Source organism: Clarias gariepinus, chromosome 12, assembly GCF_024256425.1.
Source record: "Clarias gariepinus isolate MV-2021 ecotype Netherlands chromosome 12, CGAR_prim_01v2, whole genome shotgun sequence".
In the NCBI taxonomy this organism is placed as follows: domain Eukaryota; kingdom Metazoa; phylum Chordata; class Actinopteri; order Siluriformes; family Clariidae; genus Clarias; species Clarias gariepinus.
Window position 1 is genome coordinate 23713968 of NC_071111.1, and position 27067 is coordinate 23741034.

Here is a 27067-nt window from a genome sequence, read left to right on the forward strand (position 1 = left end):
ACGCACCACTGTTTTGCCGTTAGCGCCAGTGCTAAGCGTTATCTTTTTACTTATTTTTTTAACAACTCGTGATATAATTCGTTTTTTTTTCTTTTAGCCAAAATATAACCAAAATTATTTCGACTGACTTATTTGGACTCCACAAGGTAATTTAACGCGCTAATTAATAAATATTTGCCTATGTGGGCTAAGGATATATCCATGGATTTGACTAAAGCTTGTTTCATTTAGCAGCAAATGAAGAAGAGAAATGCTTAAGAAACCCCACTTTTCGTGTAAAAAACGTGTCTAAAACATGTATTTCTTTCTCAGTAGCTGTAAGATAAGACAGGGCGGTGTGTGTGAGCGCGCGCGTGTGTGTTTAAAGCTTATTGTTTTCTCATGTTTAACCTTACATTCTTTGTAAACATTAGAAATTCCAGGTATTAGTGTTAATTTAAACAGATAAACAGATTTATTTATTTATTTATTTAGAAAGTATTTATTTATTTATCTAGGTTATGCTTTTACATTGATGCTATAATCTTGTCATCAAATTGTACATAATTTAATATACATTTGTGATCACTATTATGAGATACACTAATATGAGGGGGTGTCAAAAAGTTTCATGATCTGTTTACAAGCTCTGTTTTCTCATCGTACGCCCTTCCTTAGACTCCTGGCAGTAGAATTCACCATAGACAGTCTGGTCCCTGGGGACTAATTCTCAATGCACAATGCCACGAATGTCGAAAAAGACGATGGTCAAGTTGCGGACATTCCTCGCCTTTTTTGGTCGTGGAGATGATGGGCTCTTCCACTGTGAAGACAATTCCTTCGTCTCAGGGTCATACCCGCACAACCAAGTTTCGTCACCGATAATCATCCTCAATGTGAAGGACAGATGTTCCTTGTGCTCTTGGGTCAGCAGCTTGGGAGCAAAACTTGGCAGCAAGATGGTGCATGTTCAAATAACGTGACGATCGCCTGGACTGTTCCGTATGAGACACCGAAAATGGCAGCAATGTTGTGGATTGTTCTCCAACGATAATCATGCACAAGTTGCTGAATGGTTATAACATTTTCCGGCGATGAGCTTGTTGAAGGTTTCCCTGATCTCTCGTTGTCTTCAGCATTACAGCATCGCACTAAACGAAGCAGAATCCTGTCAAATGTCTACTGTATGTGACAGAATTGCCCAGCTTCACGCAGAATTTCACTTTCTCTCTTTGTTCTAACTTGCTGTCTATGATGAAATAGAAAAATAGCACTAGTTGCACAGCTCCTGATAAACACATGAGGATGTCTTTTGGCACACTGACTTATGAAGGTCGGTGCTCCTTGGGCCTGTGCGTGCTGCCTTGTGCTGTCATCTGTTCATGTGTTTCCAAACTGGTCTCCAAACATTTTAGTATCACCTCATACAAACTATATAAGAATTTATATAAACCACTGGTCTTCTTTATGTAGCACTGCCATATTGTTGTTAGGTGTTTGTGTACAATTATATCTCAAGAAAATGTCTTTCAGAATCAGGCGCTGTAGAGAACAGAGATTTGTACCCACACAAAAATTAAGTTTAATAGGTTTAAGTTCTGAGGTTGTTTTTTATGATTTGATTTCACTAAGCATTTAAGTTAGTAGAACTGTTTTTCCTAGATTCAGAGATGTTTTTTTTTTTGGTTAATTTCATTTAATAACTTGTTTTGATTAGTTTTATGATTAATTGTATTGTAGTTGTGTGCTTTATTTTGGGTGTTCATCAAATGGAGGATAATTCCCAAGAGCAGCTGGAAGAGTCTTCAGCGAAGACGGAGACTTCAAAGATGATAAATGAGTTAAAGACTGCTCCTGGATATAAATCAAGGCAGGTCACTTGATCATTAATTTTACCGTCATTGTTTAAGATTTAGCCTTAACAGTGTGACAGACTGGATCTCTGTTCATCCGGAGTCTGAGAATTGCAACCTGTATCTCTGCAGAGGTCATGGAGTCAGGGGGCGAGGCCGAGGCAACCACATGGGACGAGGACGAGAAGGACGTGAAACAATGATGAATGTTTTTGGGCCACAAGGTCGAGGAAGGGCCAGGAATCGTAATGGGTTCATGAATGGATTCGGACCAATTAGGTAATTTCAAGACATTATAAAATCTCACTGTTTGCACTTCATTCATGCTTGTAGAGTGGGATGTAAAATTGGATTTTCCCTGTTTAATGTGTTTTAGGAGGGGAAGAGGTAGATCACTACCATATATGAATATACAGGGAAGAAAACTAGGAAGAGCTGATGCTATGGGCATGTTTAGTGGACCACCTTCACTTCCTTCTTCTCCTCCTCTTCCTCCTCGTTTTCTTCCTCCACCTCTACCCATGCATCTAAGGGGACCTCACCCACCTATGCACAGGTACGTATCACCCTTAGTTTGCTAAAAGCAAACAAAGTATTATTGTTATTATTATTATTGTTATTATTATTATTGTTATTAGTAGTAGTAGTAGCAGTAGTAGTAGTAGAAGTAGTAGTAGTAATTACTGATAATAGATATTTCAATGTATTATATTAGAAAGAAAAGAAATGCAATAAAATCATAACATGAAAAAGCACAAAGAAAAATATTAAAATATAGGTCATTAAAACCTAAGAAGTACTTTGTTTAAAAGAACGGGCAAAGTGAACAGAAATACCATAGTAACCACCTAGATATGCCTTAGCAACCACATGGTATACCATAGCAACCAGCCAGCAACACCACAGCATCCAGGCGATATAGCCTAGCAACCACCAAGCAACACCCTAGCAATCATTTGGTATAATATAACCAGCATTTAGCAAAACACTAGCAACCTGAGGGTTTCCATAGAAATCACCTAGCAACACCATAGCAACCTGTGGAAATATTTGTGGCAAACATCTATCAAACAACTGTTACACCATATTAACCAACAACCAACACTCCGGTGATCATTAGGGTTAGGGTTAGCAACATAAAGCAGAATACTAGCAACAATTGGGTTTACCTAGCAACTAACTGAAATACATATCAACCGGCTAGCAACACCTTATCAACCAGTTGAAATACCATAGCAAGCACCTAGCAATGACCTAGCAACCAGATGAAATAGTACAGCAACCACCTAATACCGACTGGGTACTAGCATGTTATTAGGTGGTTGCTGTACTATTTCATATGGTTGTTAGGTCATTGCTAGGTGCTTGGTATGGTACAGTATTTCAACTGATTATTTGGTAGAAAAGTATATGTGATTGCTATACTTTTCCACCTAGTTTTGCTATACGTTTTCACCTAGCAACACTTTTGCAAACCGTTAAAATAGCACAGGAACCACCTAGAAACACCCTAGCAACTAGTTGAAATATTACAGCAACCACCTAGCAACCTTCTAGCAACCAGTTGTAATAGCACAGCAGCCACCTAGCAACACTCTAGCAACCAGTTAAAATAGCATAGCAGCCCCCTAGCAATGCCCCAGCAACCAGTTGAAATAACATAACAACCAGACTAGCAACACCCTAGCAACCAGGTGGAATACCAGAGCAACCAACTATCAACATTATACCAACCAGTTGAAATAGCATATCAACCACCTAATAACATTATAGCAACCAGTTAAAAAAATATAGCAACCTAGAAACTCCCTAGCAACCAGGTGAAATAGCATAGCAACCACCTAGCAACACCATAGCAACCAATTGAAATAGTATACTAACCACCTAGCAACGCTCTAGCAACCAACTGAAATAGTATACTGACCTCCTGGCAACGCCATAGTAACCAATTGGAAAGAGTAGCACCCACCTATCATCAACACAATAGCAACAATTTGAAATAGCATAGAAACCACCTAGCAACCAGCTGGGGACAGCATAGCAGTAGTTAATGCAGTTGCTCCTTCAGTGAGAGGAGCTTTAACAGGTAAGACATGTGCAGTGCTGTCATGTGTAGTGCAGTCCTAAAGAACAGAAAACACTTTTTTTTATAGGCATGGTCCACCTCCACCACCTCCACCACCCCCACCTGGGCATTCTCCTTTCAGAGGGTTTCCTCGACGTCCACGAGGACGAGGCATGATGCCCGTCGGCTCCCATCGCCCTTTTTACCCACGTGGGTAAGAACACTCTTTTCTTTTTCTCATTTTGAATCATCTTTTCCTCCTTTTTTCTTCCTGCCCTTTCGCACTAATTTGGCTCTACGTCTTTCTAAATGTAACATTTTGATGTGCTCCAAAAAGTACAATGCAGCAATGGCATTTAAAGTAAACTGCTTTTGTTTGCATTCAGAGCAACACATGAAACTGTTCTAGCTGCCATGAAGAATAATAATAGTTATAATAGTAATAATAAGAAGAAATATAATAATGCATGAATTCAAATTCTTTTTTAATACAGCAGGGGCCCTTTTTTGTAACCAGGTGTCAAGAAACCAAATGAATAATTTTATCCTTTCATGCAGCTACCTCAATGGACCACCTCCTCTTCCTCCTCCCTATCTGCCTCCTGGCAGAGGTCAGCGTTGGCCGGGGCCCCCTGCTGGCTGGAGGTTTTAAAGCAGCTTAGACTTATTGCGAAAAAAAAGCAGTTCTGAACATTACCGCCAGAATGTAACTACTAGAAAAGTTTTAGAAAATACCAGAACACTAAAATACTAGAAAATTAAAGCTAATCCAGTCCCTGATCAACACACTCCGTTTTTTTTCAGAGTATTAAAAGTAACCCGTGGCTTGTGTTTTAATTTTTTTTATTGTATAAATGAGCATTTAGTTTGCGTGGTGCTAACCTTGTAAGCCTTAATCGCTTTTTTTAAGTAAAAAAAAAAAGTTAAGTACATTTAAAGAAATGAGAGAGAAACCTATTAGCCCTAATGTAAAGGTAGCTTCATTTTCAAGACTCCTTGGGCTTTACAGACATATCCTTTTGTTTAATGTATATAGTTTCTTTTAATACTACACAGTATTATGAAAGTTGTACAGTATAGTCTTTTTTAAGGGAATAAATAAGTGTTTATGATTCAGAAGTTACACTTTATTTAATGAATGTGCAGATATTTTACGTAAAGTGGAATCATTGCTGTAAATTTCTTTCTATTTGTCTTTAGGTGACTAATTTAACATTATGCAGTACTGTGTTAAAATGTTCTTTTTATGACCCTCATTTTACACACTGTAACTGTGGATTTGTGAGAATTGTGTAAATGGGAGATAAGTTAACAGCTTTGAACATAGTCAAAATAAAGTTAAAACAAAATCACTCATTTTTTCCCTGTTTATTTAAACACAGTACATAAATGTTCATCTATTAAACTATGGAGTAAAAAGTATGAACGAAAAAAATGGACACTGATATCTAGAAAAAAAATATGTATTTCCCTAAGACTTTTTGTAAAATAAATAAATAAATAAAATATTTAATTGCATGTGAAACATGAGATAAAGGTAAAGTTTCTATGTGTCTTATAATATAGGATAATAGCTTATTGAGAAACGTGATACCTTAAAATAGTGTGGATTTAGATAAGGAAGAAGAAATCATGAAACGAACAAGCACTTCTAAAAGACGAAGCTGTTAAACTGAGTCCATAATACACAGAGTTTCTCTCTTTTTCTCTCTCTCTTTCTTTTTTTTCCTTTTTCACTTCATTAAAGCATAGACTAATTTCAGAGAAATTAGGCGTTGGGGGCATGCATGTCATAAGAACAACACTGTCTGTTATTTTAACCTTTCATTCATCTCTTTTTTGATTAAAGCCTGCTAAAGTGCATGACAATGTATGCAAAGGTGCAATATCTTTGGTGATGAAAACCTCCTCAGGAACGAGCATTTCGTTCAGTTCAGACAGACTGCACACATGTTTTTGAAATGAATTACCAATAAGGAATGTAAATAAATTAAAATGTAAATAAATTGAGATGTTACTTTTCCTTTTTACAAGTCCACTTATATAAACATTTACGTATATAGTTTTGTGTAAAGTAAGATTTGCTTTATTGCTTTATATGATTTTGATTATATGGATTGTATGCCACATACACCCATCAGCCATAACATTAAAACCACTGAGAGGGGATATTTATAACATTGATTATCTTGTTACAGCAGCACCTAGCTGTTACAGGGTGGGACATGAAGAGTCTGTAGTTGCAGTTGATGTGTTGAAAGCAGGAAAAATGGGCAAGTGTAAGAATCTGTGTGATTTGAACAAGGGCCAGATTGAGAAACTCCAAAAGAGCAGGTCTTGTGAGGTGTTCACAGTTTGTGGTGTTTAGTACTAAAGGAAATACATTCGTAACAGGGTCACTGACGCACATGGGATACGATGCAAAACGTCTGAACACACAGTGCATCACAGCTTGCTGTATCGCCACAGACCAGGCAGTGTGTCATAATGTGCTCTTACACATTACAAAAACTATGTTTGAGGAACATCATAAGAAGATTTCATGGTGTTGACACGACTTCCAATTTCTTTAAGCATCTGTAAAGCAAATAAGTACATCCTTGGAGGCTACTCCTTGTCAGATGATTTCCTAATATATTGGTGACAGATACTAAAGGACACCTCTTGTGGGTCTTGTGGTGTCCAGGCCTCGATGGGTCAGAGCTATTACGGTTCACAAGGTACATTATATCATATAGGTGGTTTTAATGTAATGTCTGATTGATGTATGTTAATAAAGATTATGAGACATGAGGATGACGTACTCTTCGTGAGGTCATTACATTTTGCAAACGATTAAGTGCTAAAATTATGCGTAGAAATATATTCATACAAAGAAACGCAGTGTAATCTCCATGACGGAAAGAAGCATCCTTCTTAGAATTCCACCGATGGCCAAGCGTCTGTCGACAGGTGTTGCACCTTTCTTCAGTTCTTTCACTCGCCTCTACGCTCGCTTACTTGGAGAGTCGAGTGCTTTTACTTCTGCTAGCTTTGCTGCTTTTGCTAGCGTGTGTGCTGTTGCTGCTGGACTGACTGTTGTTGTCCCCTGAAGGGGGACTTAGTCAACCTTTTGGAAGGCAATGGGACAATGGCGGAAGGAGACTCAACCCCGCTCTCTCCCTCTGCCCCGACGACGTGCCGTGACTCGCTCTCCGTCCCCTTCCCCAATAACCAAGGTGAGTCATCTTTGTGTCCAACAATCTCCACAAACCCCATACCCAGGTCATATAAGCACCATGAGACAGACACGTCAGTTACTTCCCAAACTTACAGTATAAAGTAAGAGAAAGGATCCATGTGATAAAAAGGAATGTATTTCTTGTTTGCTAATAGGTAGAACTCAGAGGCTGGGTGTGAACTTCACTAGATTGTGAGATTCTAAAGTTTTACTTCATACAATTACCATTTTAAATAAAATATATTAAATTCCAAACAGGCATATAAGGTTAGAATTAATTGTATGGAAAGTTCTGTACTGTAAAAAACCATTACAGGTGACCCCAGAACAGTTATTGCCACGTGTCCTAACACAGGCATGAGACACAAGTACCCCTGGATTTGCTGTAGAAAAAAAAACATTTTTGGAAGTAACATCTGATGAACCGCTGGTGCACTATTCTGCGGTTCAATCAATGCCAGTCAAAAGTTTGGATTTATTTTCTACATTCTAGAACAATACTGGACTATGAAATAACACATACGGCATTAATTAATTAAATAACAACAGTGGTTTTTTAACACATGAAGGTCAGCTGTTCAAGAAGAGTTTTGTCAGGTACATTTGTGAAATCTCATCAAGCAGGTCCCCCAGGTCAAATAAAACTAGAGCTGTATGATTTGTTTTAAAAATCACATTGCAATACATTGTGATTATGAATTTAAATACAATATTTAGATATTGAAGTACCAGTTGATATTCAGACTTCTATTTCTATAGACTGAAAGCAAAAAACGGAACTAGAAGTAGTTTTGTGAAGGCAAGTCTCATGTGCTGTGTGTTTATTCCTTTTTGAAATCCCCCCTTCACATCATGAACTTACTCGCTAAGTAATACGTGACAGCATCTGTGATTCTCTTGCCGTGATGCCTGCAAGCACTTCATATTAATTATTCATATAATATATTATATATTCAAAAAGCACCAACTTTTTATTTCCTGGTCACTAACACACACACCACCAGATTCAAACAACCAATACGCTGATGAATACAAATACAGTGTACAGTGTATATATATATATATAGTAAGCTTAGGTTCTTCACAATTTACGTTAGAATTTGCAAGGTGCCAAAATTAGTTCTGAAATAATTCAGTTGTATTATTTGATTCTTTGCAAACCTTTGTCAGTGGGGTGCTGGTTTTAAGGCTTCTTTTTGTTTTCTTGTTCTCAAAGTTAATCATTAGTTAAACCTTTAGCGTACAGGATACACCTTCCAATTAATCTTTTAGAGGCTGTATGTTATGATTAACATCATTACTGTTTTCCTGCCCCACCAAAATGTACAGTCATAAGCTGCTGCGCTCTACTTTACTGAAGGTTGTTTTAAGGTTTTTCATTTAAGCTTGTATAATTTTTTTCTCATATAAACCTTAATAAATATCCATACCTGTACAATACAAAGCGTGTAGTGAAATCAATTATTTTCTAACTACTAATCTACATTGCGACATTAAAGGTTTCTTGAAGGATCATTTTTATGTTATTAGTCTTCTGCACCTAAAAGGAACTTCACCCACAAACTTGTAATGCAAGGTCAGGCTTTAAGGTCAATTATTTACTTATTTATGTGAATTTGGTTTTTCTTCAGTTTTTAATAGAAAGAAATATTGGATTAATGAACAGTACAAACTTTCTACATTTCGAATGTATGACCATCCATTGCTTTTTGGTACATTTTTTTAATTTTAATAAAAAAAACATTTATGGCTCATTCTCACATTTTTCTGTTCTCTTTGTAATTACAATATTGACAATAAGAACATGTTTTCTCTATGCATATAAAATAATTTTTAAAAAATGTGCCTTTATACAGAACATGTATAAAGTAAAAAAAAAAAAAATCAGAGCCACATGAAATCCCTTTAATTTTTAATATTATTTTAAGTCATGGCTTAGACTTATAAATACACAGAACTAGACACATTTATATTCTTAAACACAGGCAAAAAATAAAATATTGTGAGATGAGAGTGCTGTTTTCTTCCTCTCCAGTATGCTGTAATGTTTGCAAAGCTTGGAGTAAACAGGTCCTCATTAGCTGGTTTCCTGTTGGCTCTCCTTATCCCAGATGGGTGTCTGAATATGTTCTGGAACTTTCTCTATAGCAGTCTGGAGGCAGAAATTTACAAAAATAAATAAATACATCACAGTCTGTTTACCTGATAATGTGTTAAAGGGTTCCTAACACAGTTCCAGTAATTTTAAATCTCCTTGGTTGTTTTCTTTGCTTGATAATATAATTATTTAACCCATCTGAAAGGGCAACATTTTTTTTGGTCCGGCAGGCAGTGTATAAACTAGGACATGTAATGTAAGCATGAACTGCTAGCTAAACAAGACCAAAAAGAAAAAAGAAAAAAAAGTGAACAGTGATATGTAGTTATATTTCGTTAAAATCTGATGCTAAAAGGTATACTTTCATTTACATGCATTTGAGGATTGATAGATAGAACACTGAAAAAGAGGAAGGAGGAAAAACGACTAATTGAAATAAAATCCAGATTCAGTACAAAAAAATGATATCAAATAAGGTGCGGGTTATTCATACTGTAAAGCGGAGACTTTTTTATATGCTGCAGTGCAAAAATGTCCAGATGACCAAGCAAAGGATGCTTTCTCATACACCTCATAGATTGGATTCAGTGAATCAGCACTGCACTAAATCTGACAGACTAAATCAGTCGGATGATTCCGATCAAATTGGAATCAAACGTGATTCAATTGGAATCGTATGCTATAAATCTACACCAGTATTCACTCCTGTTGCCGTGTAAGCAGAAACAGACATGGTTTCAATGTCGATTATGTGCTTTCCAAAAGAAGAAATGTGATCTTTAGTTACATTTGAGAAGTAGCTAAGCTTGGCGTTCATTGCTCTATTCTGCCCCCAATGGAACAACAGTGACCAGCTCTCCTGCAATCCACAGTCATCCAGCTCAGAGTAAACACAGAAATGTTTTTTCCACATAAGTTATAGTTCTGTGTTTTATTTTGTCCAGGCTCAAAAATACAGCAATCATATCAAACCAAATTCACATCTTTCTAGACACTTGTCTAGACAGAGCTGTTACATTTCTTATATAGCTTTAGACTCGTTACCTTGGTGACCTCCATGGCCACTCCCTCAGGCAGGTTGCGCTGGATGTACTCCAGATATGCCCGTGCAGTGGATCCTGTTATTCTGTCAATCTTAATCACACACACAAACACCCCTGTTCATGGACTGAACACTCATTTATCACTAAAAAAGTAAGTACTATTAAACTCCTATAGTTCCAAACTACATTATACTCACCTCGATGGCTCTGTAGTGTGTCCTCATTTCATACTGGACCCTATGTTTCTTGAAAATGTGCACCGACTTAAGGAGTGTGAGCCTCTCGATGTTTCTTGGCGGTTCAAAACTGTTAATGAAGCATTTTCACATTAGGCATGATTGATTTGTGCCATGCCCGGGAACAATCACTCCCCCTTCCCAAGCTCTCGCTGACAAGCGGTTACACGACGGTTCACAATATGTTTGCTCTCCGTTCTTGTCTGCGCTTACGCATTCATAATCTCTGATACAGCAGGTGGCAGTATACACCTATTTGGTTTGTGAGCCGCCATTAAACACATAATTGTGTTCTCACTGATCTAAATGAAGCAGACTTTTGGGTCAAGTGTTCTCGGAAACAATTCCTGGGGCCCCAATGTGAAAACACCCTTAATTACTCTAAGATACTCACACTTTCGTCAGGCTTAAGCCGAGCTCCTGGGCTGCCAATGTGGCAAAAAACTCATAACTGTCCAGAACCGTCTTATCGTGACCTTTAACCAACACGGTCAGCTTCTGATACAGCATGTCCGGCTCGTCCGTTACTGTGATCTACGGCAAACAGGGAGAAATACATCCAACAGTGATCGCTGTACAGATAGATAGAACAACCGCGATCCTGACAGTTTATAATGAAAGGTACTAATGCAACAGCTACATGTTATAAATGATAATGTACGTGGGACTTACAGGGGAAGAGTGTGACGTAGAAACATTTGCAGTGCTCAGGAAGGTTGCAGGAGTCACATTAATCCGGTGTCTATAGTAAAAAAAAAAAAAACCACACTCCGGACATTAATCACTGTTTACGTAAATACTTCGGCTTACTGCCTTTTGAGGATAAACAAAGATGTATTAGGAGTCAAAAATTATTTGCACTCTGGCTGTATAATTTATTTTAGCTAGCTTTTAGAAGAGACAAATATTTTTTTTTCAACATAATCTCCTTGATTTTCAATGCGCTTTGTCCATCTGCCAACAAGCTTTAATATTCCCTCATAAAAATTTTTTTATTCTGAGCTGCGAGCCACGACTGCACCACTGTCTCCACTTCATCAGAAGTGAATCTTCATCCTCGTAGGGCCGATTTTAGGGGACCATAAGGTGAAAGTCTGATAGAGCGACATCGGGACTATAGGGAGTTTGTGTCAACAGTGTGGGCAGAAGTGTAGGGCACTGGTGGCTCAGTGGTAGGTGTTTCGCCTGCCATGCAGAAGGCCCGGGTTCGATTCCTAGCCAGTGCCCAAACCCCAGCCACTGGATGCAGTGCCGGTCCCAAGCCCAGATAAAATGGGAGGGTTGTGTCAGGAAGTGCATCTGGTATAAAACCTGTGCCAAGGATTGGGTATTCCGCTGTGGCAAGCCCTTGTCGGGAGCAGCCGAAAGACCAACAACAAGTGTGAGCAGAAGTGCGTCCCCGCAAGACTTTACAAAGCCCCTGGATAGCAGTCCTCTGCGTTTGATCCAAATTTTAAGCTTCAGCTCTTCAGTAAGGGTCTTCCCGTCACGAGCACTATTGATTGTTGAATCTTTTTCCTGATAATGTTTTAAGACTGCACGTTAAGAAAACTGTAAGCGTTGATGAATTTTCCAGCTGATGGTTGATTTTTTTCTCAGTCGGTGATTGAGGATGTTTCCGTTCCATACTCTGCTGTTTACTCTCAGACTCGTAGTGATGAATCCATATCTCCGGAAACTTTTACGCTTCTTAGAGTATCATTTCAAATTTAGTTTGCAGATATTCAAATGCATAAGAATTCTGTTTATGCTCTTCAGGCAGTGACTGGGGCGAGAGTAGCCTTGAACGGAAAGCGCTGATAATCAGGACCGCGCAGCCTTTTAATATAACCGGGGTGCGGATAATTTTTGACTCACCCTCGTATTATGTCCAAAATCATGGACATAATACGAGGGCGAGTCAAAAATGATCCGTAATGACTAATTAGATTTTAATATCCACAAAGAATCAAAGCTCTAAGGAGCACATAGTGTGAGGTCCAGGAATTTCTTTATATCTCACCATTATTTATATTTACTTCTGACATTGTAGTATTTATGGATTTACTCTCAGTGTCCATTTTAATAGGAACACATGCAGAGTTATCCCATCAGCCAATCAGGTAACAGCAGAACATTGTATATCCCTGAGAGTCTCTTGTTTAAGAAGAGTGATGAGTCATACCGTGATGAAGCTGGACATGGAGAAGTTGTGGACACACACCGCGGGACAGCAGCCTAAGACACACAGCACTAGTTAGACTTTATTCTTCACTCTACAGCACGCTATGAAAGTCCCGTCACGACGTACACAAACAACACCATAACCCTACAGCAGCGTGTCTCATTCATTAACCTCACAGACTGATGTACCTTTAGGGAGAGAGTTCGTACCGCCTTTGACAGGAGTCCTACACCGGACAGTGTGCGTACGGACGCCGCCATCTTCAACACCACCGGAAGTGGAACGCAGAAGGAGCTCTTAACACGCAGCATCATCAGCGCCACCTGGCGGTCTGGAGAACATAACCGACATAGTTGTGCTTTTAATTAACGCCCATATTTCTCATAAATATGTCCTCGTTACTCCTGAATGACATACGTGTACGCGTAACTGTAGTTTATCTTTAGCAGTTTCATATATACTCACTAAGTTTTATTTGATTTTTAAAAAATAAAAATAAAATTATTTCGTAGGCATTTTACGTTTCCAGCCCTCTAGCCACGCCTACAAAACTCCATAAAAGGTAAAAGCCCGCTTGGATTTTTTTAAAAATGTGTATAGTATGCATTTAGCCACGCCTACAAAACTCCATAAAAGGTAAATCAAATTCAAATTCAAATTTTATTTGTCACATACACAAACATACACAGTACGAAATGTAGTGAAATGCATTATACGACTGCCATTGACCCTAAAAGAGAATTAAAGTTCACAAAAAGAAATAAATATGAATAAAAGAAATACGATAGAAATTAAATAAAAAATTAAATTAAACTAGGAAAAATAGAACCCGCTTTTACCTTTTATGGAGTTTTGTAGGCGTGGCTAAATGCATACTGTACACATTTTTAAAAAATCCAGCATGGACTAGCATGATTTATATGCTGGGCCAACAGCAAGGTTTTGTTAGTTAAAATTGGTTACCATTTTAGCTCACTATCTTGTATTTTTTTACATACGAGAGACAAAAATATTAAAAACATGTAAAGACATAATTTTACATTTATTAAACATCTGCTGGGTTGTCTAAAAACACAACGCAAACCTTCACTTAAAAAGTAAACAATGGAAATCATTTAAACTGAAAGAAACAAAAAAAACCAGCACAGACCATCACAGATGGTGACCAGCTTGACCAGCAATTATATCAGCATATGTTGTGTTTTGGTGCTGGTAAGGTGTGTATTAGGAACTCACTTTCAGTAATAACTTTGTTCTGGTCAGAATAATAGTGTGCACCCTGTCCAGGGTGTACCCCGCCTCGTGCCCCAAGCCTCCTGGGATAGGCTCCAGGCCCCTCGCGAGCCTGAATACAGGATAAAGCAGTAATGACGATGAGTGAGTGAGATTAATACTGTGTGTAATGTACTTGCTGAGTCATTGCTATACCGAATTAAAAGTGGGAATTAATCCAGGACACTGGAGGTGCAAGGGGTCAGTGCTAAACACTACACCATCGTGCTTCCATGTGATGTACTGAATATTTTGAATTCAATTGAACATAAATGGAATATATGTAGATTAATAAATGTTTAGATTTATATAATACATTTACAGTATCTATTTACATGAAGAGACCAAAGGTGACTGTGGCAAGGAAAAAAATCCTGACATTTCTTGAGAAAGAAACCAAACTCAATCCTCATTATTACATAAGGTATAAAGTGCAATTATATAACAGGAAATGTGTTTAAGTTAACATAAAGTCTATTCTGTTGAGGTTACTAACTGATAAGGTTACTGAAGGAGACTTTTGCCTCATTATGGAAACATACTGGACCTGACATCACTAACTGGTGGACCGTGGACTGGATCTGGACCGAATGACTGTTCTATCCAGACCTTGATGCTTTCCTAATGAATGAGAATAATTAATATAGCAGTAATTTATTGCTTTTTCTCTCGAGGTGGCCGTGGCTATACCTGTCACTTAACAGAGCCAATCAACAGCATAGTGTACTGTGTACAGACAGAATGTGCGGAAGAAACAAAATCAAAAGAGGGACACAGTATGACTTCAAGAGAAGGAAAGTAGATCATAAAAACTAAACCTTTAAAGATGAATGGACAGATTAAAGTATGTTTATTCTTCCTGCGGGAAGGTTAAAACCAGGTGGTTTCATATGTTCCAGAACCATGGCGCTAATAAAAAGCAGTTGTGTGAAACATAACTATGAGACAAAACACTGGTCGTTAGAGCAAAAATATGAGATCATTTAAAATACCCGAACTGAGAGCCCAGTATGACGGAGCAATCAGAGTCAATAAACAACATGCAAATGAAGATTCACTAAAGACTGATTAAAGATTGTTGTTTTTATTCCAAACAAACACAAGTAAATATTCAAGGCCATCAAAGTTGTCCATGAAATTGTCCACAGGTTTAATGTAATTGGTGAAAATTGACAATAAATTGATATTGAAATGCTATGGTAATGTTTAATTGCCTATTTAAAAACGTATACTGCATATACTGAATAAAGAGTTGAATCCTAACACAAATATGAAATTCAGACCCTGACTCAAAGTAAATTTTATTGAGCAGACATTCTTAAACTTTAATTCAGTACCACTCATAATAAAAATACAAGTTTGATTTTATATTGATCTGGAAACAACAATCAATCAATCAATAACTATCAATGTTATAAATATACAATTATTCTTTTTGATATATTTTAGAAATTTAAATTAAACATAACCGGCAGCATTGTTTTCTTTTAAAAGAAGTCCAGACCTCTGGAATCTGAGACACTTCACAAGAATCTTCCAATCAGCCAGGAATTCTGTGGTGCATTTTTGTTACCAATGAGAACCAGATGTCCAGGTTGGAGGTTCAGCCTCATCCTGAGTTATTTTGATGCTTCTGCAGGAAATTTATCTTCTGCAGAAAAGTGTTGAAATATTACCTAAAGCATTGATCTTTACCGGATTATACAAAAACAGTAAGGAACGAGTTTGTTTTTGTGATCTTTACAGTGGAGTGAGGGAACTAATCTAAGAAATACTTCAAAAGAATATTAGTTAGTCCTTCTATCAGTTAGTTCCAGTTGAGTAATCTGGCAGAAAAACAACCTATAAGTGGTGATAATTGATGGTAACACCAGTGGGGTGTATCACTCCGCATCACAGGTGTTCTAAAATTGTTATTTAGACTAAATGGGTAGAGTTAGGTCTGTACTGTCAGCAATACTGAGGAGGAAGCACCTACAGTATAGGCCCAAACCTACTTTTAAAACCAGTCACGGAAACATTTTCAGCAAGAACATAATCTCATTCTCACGGCTGTTCACCACCTCCATGGTTTTATTCTCTTCACCACATTTTGCAAGAATTCCATCAGTCATGGAAGGATGTGCATTGGTGGAGCAGGATGTGCTCTTGTTCTGAATATCAGCATGGCTCTGATATCTTCAGTACATGGTCTGTGCCCTCGTCCCTACACCTGCTTCACAGCCGTGCAGATATTCAATACAACAGCACTCTCTCGCATGTGATATTGCTTAATTAGCATAAATTATTCCATTTATATCTTTAAGTGATGCTGAAAGAAAAGTGATCACTACTGTATATTATTTTTTCCCCTAGCCTTGCTCAAGAAATAAACTTGTGATTAAACCTCAATTTTTTTTTCAGCATAAAAATAATGTGTCCTTTGATTAACGATTAAAAAAAAAGTCTTAATTTAAATGTGCTGATTAATGAGCTACCGAATGCCACATGGGTTTTCATTTTGTACACCTCAGAAGCTTCATATTATATCCAATTTTAAAAGAAATACTTGGACATAGATCTTAACTGCAGTAGAGTAGAATTCATCGCCAGACAAAAAGCACAAAGGCAAAGTCAGCTCTTTATAAAAGTATTTATAACCATGTGTGCATACAGATTATTAACATTTTCCCCATAATGTAACTACAAGAATGACAGCAGTTGTTATTTATTTCTCTTAATGATAGCTAATGTGTCTCTTAAACAGTGTCAGGAAATCAATAGTGCCAAGCAAAATACATTTAAAACTCTCCGTATATGGGACATACACACTCTTACAGTATCTGTCCTGTTTAAACAAAACAGTTTTAATAACTAATTTTATTTTCCCCGTCCAGCTGATCCCACAGATGACATTCCTTCCATCTGAACTGTTTCCATATTTGGTCAAAGTATCTTAAATTGTCAAATAAATTAATCTGTTTCAACAGAGACCTTCGTACATGGTACTTACTAGATAATGAGCACATTTTCCATGATTTATTAACGATCATTTACAAACTGTGATAAACTTCTAAGCACTGTGACACAGGTTTTCTTGTGCCTCGAAGTAGTTTCTTTACACTTTTTAACATCTCACATCACACTGCGAACGCTGATGGACAAATATAAATAAATAATTTATATACTATATGCCTCTTTTTTATTATATTATTTAGGTATCAATAAGAAGATTAAAAGAATATTTTCCTAGTGTCGGTAGAATATTTAGCAAAACCTTTAAGCCAAAAAAAACCCAAAAAACTTACATTTATTTACCTTTTGTTTGCCAGGATTTTTTTCCCTGTTGTCTAAAAATTAGTTTTTTTGTCTTTTTAAAAATGAGCTATATTTTAAAGATAATCCTCTATCCTCTACACACACACACACACACACACATATTGCGTTTGTATTTGAGGTTCGAGCGAGTGATGACCTCAACAGTCAAACAACCTTTAACTTCTCACAGCGACCCAGAATTAGGACCAGCATCACTGACGTTTCACAAATATTTCAGTATAAACATAGTTAATGTGTCTCGGGGGTTTTTTGTCTTTTTTTCATGTTGTAATCAGTCTATAAATGGTCTATTATTGTAAGTTGTGTGAACCACTTGAGGCCGTTATATTATCATTAAAAAGGTCATGTTATTCTTACGGTATGACCAGTGGCGTTCGGTCAATAAGGGGCGCCGGGGCGCCGCCCCCTTAAAGTTAGGCAGAGAAGAATGCTACTTTAACATGTAATTATTTACCATAATAATTATTTACTTAAATAATGAAATAAAGTAATTTAGTTACAATATTCTGCTGTTTTACTTAATTTAATTAATTTACAATTAAAATAAAAAAATCTAAACTGTATTTCCGTAATCTAAACTGTATTACTTATTTAAATGTGTGTACTGAGGCGCTTTAGAAACAAGTGTCTATGTAGGCACGTACATTTTTTGAAAAGCATGTGATTTGAGCCTGAGGTCTAATTGAATTTTTATAAATCATCCTTGGGGTGCAGCTCTGTGCGTCCTGAACCCTCCTACTTTTGTTCTTAGCGAATCAATATTGTTTTTATTAACATTTGTGCTCATGTGATTGGACCATTCTCAACGAGTCTTATAAATGGTTAGTAAATTGTTCGTTAATGTATTGAATAGTGATTGATGTGGAAGCCAGATAAATATGAGAGGAAATTCTGTCATTTCTTGGCTAAAATACCCCTTCGCAAGGCGATCGGACGAAGAAAGAAAAAAAGTTAAAGAGCTTGGACCAGATCGACCTGATCTTCTGATTAAGCAGAAATTAAGTGATTGCGGCCGAGCTTAAATTCAGTGCTTTTCCAGCACCCCTTATGGCTATTTACAGGCAATTATTAAAAGTTTAATTTAAATTTTGTTTTTGTCTTTACCTGCTGGTCCTTATGCGCAGCCAGTCTTGATTTTTTTTTTTCAGCGATTTGTGTTGCATTGGCTTTTCATTTTTTTGGTTGTAAGCCTGATGATGATCCTATCATCAGTTTCCTGGTGTATAGTTAATGATCAGTGTTGTTCGGTTCAGTGGTCATAATGTTATAACTGATCGGTGTATATGCTGACTTGTTGAAAACTGGATTTAAAGCGGAACAATTATAAACGACTGACATTTTTTGTTTGGTGCTTCCTAAATAGTTACACTTTTATATTTTATCCCCATTGTCTTTCGTTCTTTTTTTTTTTCCTTCCTTTTTTTCTTTTTTTCTTTCTTTCTTATTGAACCATCTCCTTAGAGAAGACATGAAGTACATATTTGGTAAAATAAATACACAAAACAACTGTCCTGAATTAAAACCCATAAATATGAGGCATCTATTACTAGCTAGTGAATAGAGCACGAGGCTTGATTTGACCTGTGGATAACTGGAACTGATATGTTACTGGAAACATATACAGACATATAAAAAAGACATTTTCTTGAGGTTATACAGCTTTCTCCTGATGAGGATCACTTTAGGGATGACAATCATATCAGGCCATTTTGTGTGGCTGGAGCTCATACTTGGTTCGGTCATCGTCGTGTGAGATGCCCGCGACTGACGACCGCATGTTGATTTTATGCCACAGGAACAAGGCCACAATCACAGCAGCCAGCTGATAGGAGACATAAATCAAATCCAGATTAGCATGTTATTCTGCAAATAAAATAAAAAAAATTCACTACAGTTTTTTTTTTCTATGATATATTCTTGTCTAACCATGATAGTTGCTAAGGTAAAGACTATTCCGAAGAGGATCCTCAAGGTGTTCTTCACATGTTTCATTAAGACCGGGCTGCAATTCTGATGAAGACAAGACGAAGTTAAATTCCTATTGGAATTACTTTCTTTTTTTAGCACATGAGAATGAAGGGAGAATCTGCAAAAGTATCTTTAAGCTCTTACCGCCTTATAAACATAGCGCATCGGTTTCTGATTTGTCTTGGGGTTAGTGCCAGGGTCCTTCTTTTCCTGAGTAAAGAAAACAGCAACAGAGTCCTGGGTTCAGCAAACTGCAAACACTTGACAGCCTGAAATCTTCTCTACTACTGATCCAAAAATGTACCAACTCCTGATAGTGATAATCATATATTTCCAATGTACCAATATACTGAATAATTTTATCCAAAAGTTTTGTAGTCTCATTAGGTGGCATTAACTAGGGTTACCCTGTTGACCCTGGCACCCTGCTTTAATTTTCTTACGTGACGTGCGAGCATACCTTAATGCTTTGATAAATTGGTGGACTGGCAACACATTTATCTTCTTTGTCCGTGTAGTTTTGAGGACAGTCACATGAAGCGGGTGTCTGATCTTTCCAATCGCTGTAATGTAACAGACCACAGCACTCAGCCTGGTAACAAAAAGGGAGACAAAGTGTGTTACACAAAAACCTACACACTGGGTAAAAATGAATATGGATAAGGATTGAAGAAGCTATCTAATCTGACACACAAAAACAAATGTTATATGAAGCAGTTCTCTCAGTCGGTGCAGTGTATAAAATCATGCAGGAGCTTAAGTTAATCTGATGTAGTTCACATCAAAGCATTTTTAGACATCTTTTGTGTCACTATGTTGTAATAAATACAGTGGACACTCGGCTTACGAATGCCCCATCTCGCGAATTTAAATTTCCCACGACGTACGGTATAAGCGCCCGAACCGAGCGTGGGCTTGCGTCTTTGTTGCTTGTACAGTATGCACGACTTGCGCATAAGTTGTGTGCAAATGCGGGAGCCATTCAAAACTTGTTTGCAGCAGTGTGTCATGTTTGCATCTTTTTCACGCATGCGTAAAAGCCATGAAATGTAAGTTCACATTTTTTTGTGTTTTTTTTTTTTATTTATTTTATGCAAAATTTTGTAAAGACATAGCACCATGGGTCCCAAGAATGTTAGTAAGGATGGTAGCTAAAAGAAAAGAAAACCACTTTTAGTTTTGTTTTTAAAACTTTTTGCCAAGAGGGAATTATAAATTAAGGTTAAGTGAGGTTTAATGCCTTTTTATTTCATATTTTTCTTTATTTACATACCTTTTCTAAACGTTTTGATTGTTTTTATATGCAAATATATGATTATAGTGTTAGTAATATTGGTATAGTGGTGGTAAAATTGGTTATATCTGTGTTACGTGGTGCAGGTTTGAGAACCGCACCAGGGAATATAATAATACTTAAAAACTAGTATTACTGATCCCTTATACACGGCTTTTGAGGGGGGTCAGCGAAATAGGAGAATGTAGAGTAAGAGTGCTTATGACATGCAGAGAAAGACCTTTCCATTCCGAGATAGCTATGGTTTATTAATTAGTTGGCGAACTGAAAAGAAACTAAGGAAAACTGAGAGCAAAATACAAACTTTGCTAAAACTTCGACTTCGCTGGACAAGTCCACGATCAAACACATAGAATCAGACATCAGGGCTTATGTCTGATCCTAAGTGTTTTTAATTTTATTTTAGAGCAAGCGAACATACCAATGGGACTGCGTGTTGCTCTTTCTCTCTCTCTCTACGTCGCCAAGTGCTTATTAGACATTGGCTGGGTCTTTGCCTCTGTCTTTTCTTCATGCTTGATGCGCTCTTAAGGCCATAATATCATACCGGATGCTACCTAATGTTCTCTTGATCTGCGCAGGTATTTGTAAGCCTTAAATAAACCTGCCGATAGCATCTGTGGCAGCGTCACCTAGCAACCACGCATCTAAATAACCACAAATCTGTCTGTGCAGGGCTCTGCAGTATAGCCACCTGCAGATCTGCCCGAACAGTGCACAGTGTTCTCTCTTGTGGATCTGCCTGCGTCATTACAATTGGTAATATTTTGGGTGGCTGGAACGAATTATCTGGATTTACATTATTTCCAATGGGAAAAAACGTTTCACAATATGAAATTTTGCCTTAAGACCTCGCCTCCGGAACAAATTTAATTTGTAATGCCGATTTTCCACTGTATATACAGGCGTCAACTAGGCAATATAATAAATTGAATTTCATTTCATTTTTTACCAACCATTTAAACATGAATGAGCAAAAAATGTAGAAAACGCGTCATATAAGATACATCATCATGTGTTTTTATTGATGTTTTTATTGCATTTGGCGAGATCAACATTTTGTTTTCAACCCTTCCCTTGTTGTTCTAGCCTTCCCCATCGAGGTTTCAGTACCTGTGCTTCCGTATAATCAGATCCTTAATGACTGTGCTCGGCACAGTTGTAAAAAGTGGTTCCTTGTGTTACTATAGCAATCCCGTTCGCTGTTGCTTTTTTCTTTCTGTGTATGTGAACATCCCAGAAGGTAAGGAACACCCAAACCATCCTATCTAGTCTTAGTGATGTCACAAATGAGCAGGTGGACATGATTTTTTTTTTTCAGACCACCACACATACAGTTTGATCTATTCAAACTTAGGGCTTAAATTCATTCGGAATTTAAAAATACAACAGAAATATCAACCGGGTGCTTACCTGCCGTTGTAGTTTGTCGAGCTCATTATGGAAGACCTCGTCTGTGTTATATAGTGAAGTCATGTTTCTAAAACTGTCTTCAATTTTCTTCTCTACCTGAACAAACACGAGCAACACTCATGATAAGACGGGGCTGCTCTTACTTTAAAGCAGTGAAAATACAGTACAGTTTTGAAATATTCGAGTCTCTGGAGCGTACCTGTGGCTGTTTGAGAATGGCTATGATTGTCAGGGCCAAGAGGACGATGAATTTAATAGTCATGAATATGCTGTACTGTGGAGAGAAAGGGGAGAGCACAAAAGACTTAAACAAATCACAGATAAGAACTTGTGATCAGTGTTAGAACAAATTGCAGTATTGTGAAAGAGTTATACTTAGGAGAACATATTTATACAGTGATACCATAAGACAAGTACAGTACCAGTCAAAAGTATGCCGTCTTCCTAACGGCTCTAATCTGAGGTGCTGGTTGTTAATTAGTGATTTCTGAGGCTGGTGACTCTAAATAAACTTCTCCTTTGCAGCAGAGGTACGTTTTGGTCTTGCTTTCCTGGAAGGGTCTTCATAAGAGGCAGTTTCATCATGGTGCTTGATGGGTTTTGCAAATGACGATACTGCTCTTGCAAGAACTGTTCCAGATGACGTTCAGCTGACCGCCGTGTCTTAAAATAACAACTGACTGTCGTTGTTGTTGTTGTTGTTATGTTACTTAATTACTTAATACCATATTTGTCATTTTATTGTTTTTGTTTTTTTTAAGAAAAAAAAATTGTTCTAAAATGTAGAAAAATAAATCCAAACTTGTGCCCAAACTTTTGACTGGTACTGGACTGCATTATTAATAAGCACTATGTTGCTTCAGAGAGAAGTTGATGTTTTCTTGATGAGTTATTTTCTTAAGATTACGACCTGAAAGAAACAGGATGTTTGAAACTCTCGTGACATATTTATGGCGTGTCTCTCAAGTGTGTGGAGCTGCCAAGAAACCCAACAAGCTAAAAAATGATAAAGGGATGTCCTAAGCTCCTTTACAATGTTTGGCTGTTTTGGAGTTTGGAGGACAGCTGTGCACAAATCTGCTGCTGCCATTTCCTGAAGATCTCTCTAGTTTGGTTAAGTTTAATGCTAATCAATCGATTTTATGCCTTCATTCGATTGTATGCATTCTTTCACAAGACAGTCACGGGCAGTTGTCTAAAGCATCTCACTGCATATCGTACTGTGTATGACTGTGTATGTGACAAATAAAATTTGAATTTGAAGACTTAAAGACCCCACGTAATTTAATGCTTGAAATAGCATGCAACTTCTCTTCTGAAATGAGCAAATAGTCAAAAGCAAAAGTTATAGTCACATTTTTAGGTTTAACATAAAAGCATTTTTTTTTTAAGTTTACAATTATATAGTGCCCAGCTAAAAGAAGAAAAAAAAGAAAAAACACTACCTGGAATTAATTAAGCACACAGTTACGAGCATTCCATTAGATAATTACTGCATTATTGGATAAATATGGTTCAGCCGCAACAAGTTTTATAACCCTAACTAATGCAGTGAATAGCTTATCATTTCTTAAACAACCATGGCAGAAGACACATCCTGTGGTCAGGGCAAAGGTGTTTAGATAGGTCAAATAATTGTTTTCCATCCATCAAAGAAAACAACTAAGGAGATTGTTGAAAGTACTAAAATTGGGTTAAGAACTGTCTAACATATAGAATAATGCTGAACCATCATTTTCAAGGAAGAAATGTGGTCGGGAAAATTTATTTTTTATTTTATTTGGTGAAATAAAAAAACAACAACAATAAAGCTTACAGCTATGTTTAATTATCAAAGGCAGAGTGTTTCAACATGCCATGTGCTAAGAGAACTCAAGGGATTAACCCTAACCAGCTGTGTAGACTTAAGAAAGACACACTTCGGGGATACTTATTGGGAAAAAAGCATAGATTTTCTAGTGTGCATAAAAAATAGATCGTCGAGCATTGGAAAAAGGTCATGTGGTCTGACGAGTCCAGATTTACCCTGTTTCAGAGTGATGGATGCATGAGGGGAAGAAGAGAGACAGATGAAGTGACACACCCATCATGCCTAGTGCCTACCGTACAAGTCTGTGGGAGCTGTGTGATGATGTTGCGTCTGTTGGTCAGGTCTAAGTTCAGCAACATTATGCGCCCAAAAAGTGAGTTAAGCTGACTACCTGGATATACTGAACGACCAGGTTTTTCCAGCAATAGATGGCACAGGCAGATTCCAAGATAACAATGCTAAAATTCATCGGGCTCAAATTCTAAATGAGTGGTTCAGGCAGCACAAGACATCATTTTCACACATGGATCGGCCACCACATCTTAGCCCTTAATCCCATTGAGACTCTTTGGGATGTGCTCGAAAAGGCTTTACACTGTGCTCTGACTCTCCCATCATCAACACAAGATCTTGGAGAGAAATGAATGTGACTCTGGGCGGTTATAAATGCTGTGACATTGCATAAGCTTATTAAAATGATGTCATGGCTGTAATCAAAGCAAAAGGCAGTCCAACAAAAATATTAGTGTGTGTGTGTGCGAGACCTTTTTTGGCTGGGCAGTTTATGTACCATAAATCAGTGTGTACGCCCACACACATTATTAAAAAAATTCTACTTTTAAAGCACATTTACTTAAACACCCATACACTGTGCATAAAAACAAACAAACAAAATAACCGCCTTACCAAAAGAAGAGCTAAGACATGCTCGTAGTACGCTCCATACACTCCGAGGATGGAGAGCAGGATAGTGACCAATCCAAATCCAATGCTGAAGAGCACACTCTGAGTCCCATCCTGAGGGAAAACAACATAAATACGCTATCACGATCTCTTCAAACGTTTTAAATCCATGAAAAGAGAATGACTCTGAAGATAAACTGTATGAGAAACAGAGCTAAACAACTGAATCTGTAATCTATCCATCATGCAGCAGGTTTATTGGTGTGCTTTTACCTGCCAGTAGTAACCACTTATAACTGGCTCGATCTTAAAAGTGCTTGCCACGATTCCAACCAGAAGCAAGACCACCCCCAAGAACTAAGAATAGAAAGGTAGCAAAAAATTAAAATAATCTGCGCCACCGTTACATTTTAAACAACTCCATCAAGACTTGGTGACTTACCCCGAGTAGAATGTTGAGAACGATGCACAATCTCCTCATGAAAGCGCTTCCTTTAGCCATTGTGCGCAGAAGAAAAGGGCACTTGTGTTCCTGTTTCCCTTATGATAAATAAGCCGAGGTCCCACGGGTGTTTTTAATGTGGTTCTTGGCTGCGTTGATTCAGTGCTGTTTAAAGATACCTCATCGCAATGTTTTGGTTACACGGGTGGAAAATGACCAAATTTGGAATCCAGAGAGCCTTCCCTGCACTGTCAAGCAAGTCTCCAGGACATTCTTGGCCAGGAGAAATATTCATAGGAGTGTTTCAATTGGACTCACTTCATGACGTCGCTACTCAGAATTCTATTATATAAGAGAGTGAGGGGAGGTGGAGCTGAGAGGTTCTGGGTGTGTTTCCTCACATTATCAGAAAATCCTAAAAGCTTGGGAGTACACAAACAAACGTTTAGTGCCAGCAGTAATTATCCTGTGTTGACAATCACACACACACGCGTGCACACACACACACACACACACACACACACTCTCTCACACACACACACACACACACACACACACATACATACACTCACACACACACACACACACACACACTCACACACACACACACACTCACACACACACACACACACACACACACACACACACACACACACACACACTTGTCTTAATGTCATTGTGGGGACTTATCACTGACAAATATGAATACACTGAATTAATGTAGATTTATGTCCCCAGTAGCATTAAAGGAAACTTATGGCTTTACTTTTTTAAAGTTATAGTCACATATATCCTTAAAACCTAAAAAAACAAACAAATAAACAAACAAAAACACACACAAATGTTTACACACACACATAAACAAACACACACACACACACACACACACACACGCACAATGCGCACACACTTCCCCTAACAATAATTAATGGAGCAAAGGAATGTTGTGTCCTCAGTAACCTTAATGGAAACTTATTTAGACTTAATGGAATTTTAATTATTTATTTGTTTTATTTATTTGTTTATTAAAAGCTATAGTCACAAATCCCCCAAAGCAAAACAAACAAACAAACAAACAAAAACACTATACTTGCATTTTTCTTGTGGACTGGCTACATGTCCCCACAAGGTCACACACACGCACGCACACATGCACGCACCATGCACGCACACACACACACACACACACACACACACACACACACACACACACACACTGACTTACTGTACTTGTGAGGACTTTCCATTGACAATTATTAGTGCAGCAAATAAATGTTACATCCTAGTAACGTTAAGGGGAAACTTTAGTCTCTTTTTTTTATATATATATATATTTTTTCATTTTAATTGTATATTTGTATGCTCCTGTCACCAAACAAATATTGCTTGAGAACCAGCAAAATCTGTCTTATATTCGTATCCTTGTGGGGACATTTGGCCTCAGTCTGACTTACACCCCTCCATATACTCAACCCGTCACGCACACACACACACACACACACACACACACACACTCTCTCTCTCTCTCTCTCTCTCTCTGTGTGACGGCTGTTTTGAGGTATTTCCATCAACTCTTCAGTAAATCTAAATAAATGCCTCTTAAGTTCCTTAGACGCTCCACTCACACAGAGAAACAGGAAGAAGAAGATGAAGAAGAATCAGATTGAAGCAGTTTTGGTCCCCGGTATCTGTCAAGATTTGAAGATCTGGCAAGATTTAAATGTTTGTTTGAAAGCCGAAGTGTGCAGACTGTGAATGTGATTTATATGTGTTTAATCTTAGACAAGACAGAATTTGGATTGGATCAGTTGGAAGGTTTGTGGCGAGTTCAAGCAGCAATTACAGACCGGTAACTATTTAACAAACAGGAGCAGAGTGAAGTGGGAGGGAGTGCTGCCTGGGAAGTGTGAGGTTATTATTGCCGAGCTGAAGTTTATTGAATGAGGTTGTAGACTCTCCCTAGTTGGATCGCTCACTGTAATGAGACTG

General features: G+C 37.6%; 3 protein-coding genes across 3 annotated transcripts; 1 reads left to right on the plus strand and 2 right to left on the minus strand.

Annotated features, from left to right (window-relative positions):
* Positions 1–86: 86 nt before the first annotated feature.
* On the plus strand, positions 87–5249 carry si:ch211-51e12.7 (uncharacterized protein LOC336335 homolog). Its single transcript, XM_053508882.1, has 5 exons — positions 87–146; positions 1720–1849; positions 1965–2111; positions 2209–2388; positions 3986–5249. The coding sequence occupies exons 2-5, from the start codon at positions 1749–1751 to the stop codon at positions 4113–4115; spliced, it is 558 nt and encodes a 185-aa protein (XP_053364857.1). The 5' UTR covers positions 87–146; positions 1720–1748; the 3' UTR covers positions 4116–5249.
* A 3485-nt stretch (positions 5250–8734) lies between these two features.
* On the minus strand, positions 8735–12993 carry mrps10 (mitochondrial ribosomal protein S10). The gene is made up of 7 exons (XM_053508289.1): positions 12847–12993; positions 12659–12711; positions 11167–11236; positions 10889–11028; positions 10456–10564; positions 10260–10349; positions 8735–9269 (listed from the first exon to the last, which is right to left on the minus strand). The coding sequence occupies exons 1-7, from the start codon at positions 12970–12972 to the stop codon at positions 9195–9197; spliced, it is 663 nt and encodes a 220-aa protein (XP_053364264.1). The 5' UTR covers positions 12973–12993; the 3' UTR covers positions 8735–9194.
* Positions 12994–16548: 3555 nt separating this feature from the next.
* LOC128534514 (CD63 antigen-like) lies at positions 16549–25394 on the minus strand. The gene is made up of 9 exons (XM_053508962.1): positions 25079–25394; positions 24910–24993; positions 24640–24750; positions 22123–22197; positions 21924–22019; positions 19677–19808; positions 19361–19426; positions 19175–19258; positions 16549–19070 (listed from the first exon to the last, which is right to left on the minus strand). Exons 1-9 carry the CDS (start codon positions 25136–25138, stop codon positions 18948–18950), a joined length of 831 nt encoding a protein of 276 aa, XP_053364937.1. The 5' UTR covers positions 25139–25394; the 3' UTR covers positions 16549–18947.
* Positions 25395–27067: the final 1673 nt, after the last annotated feature.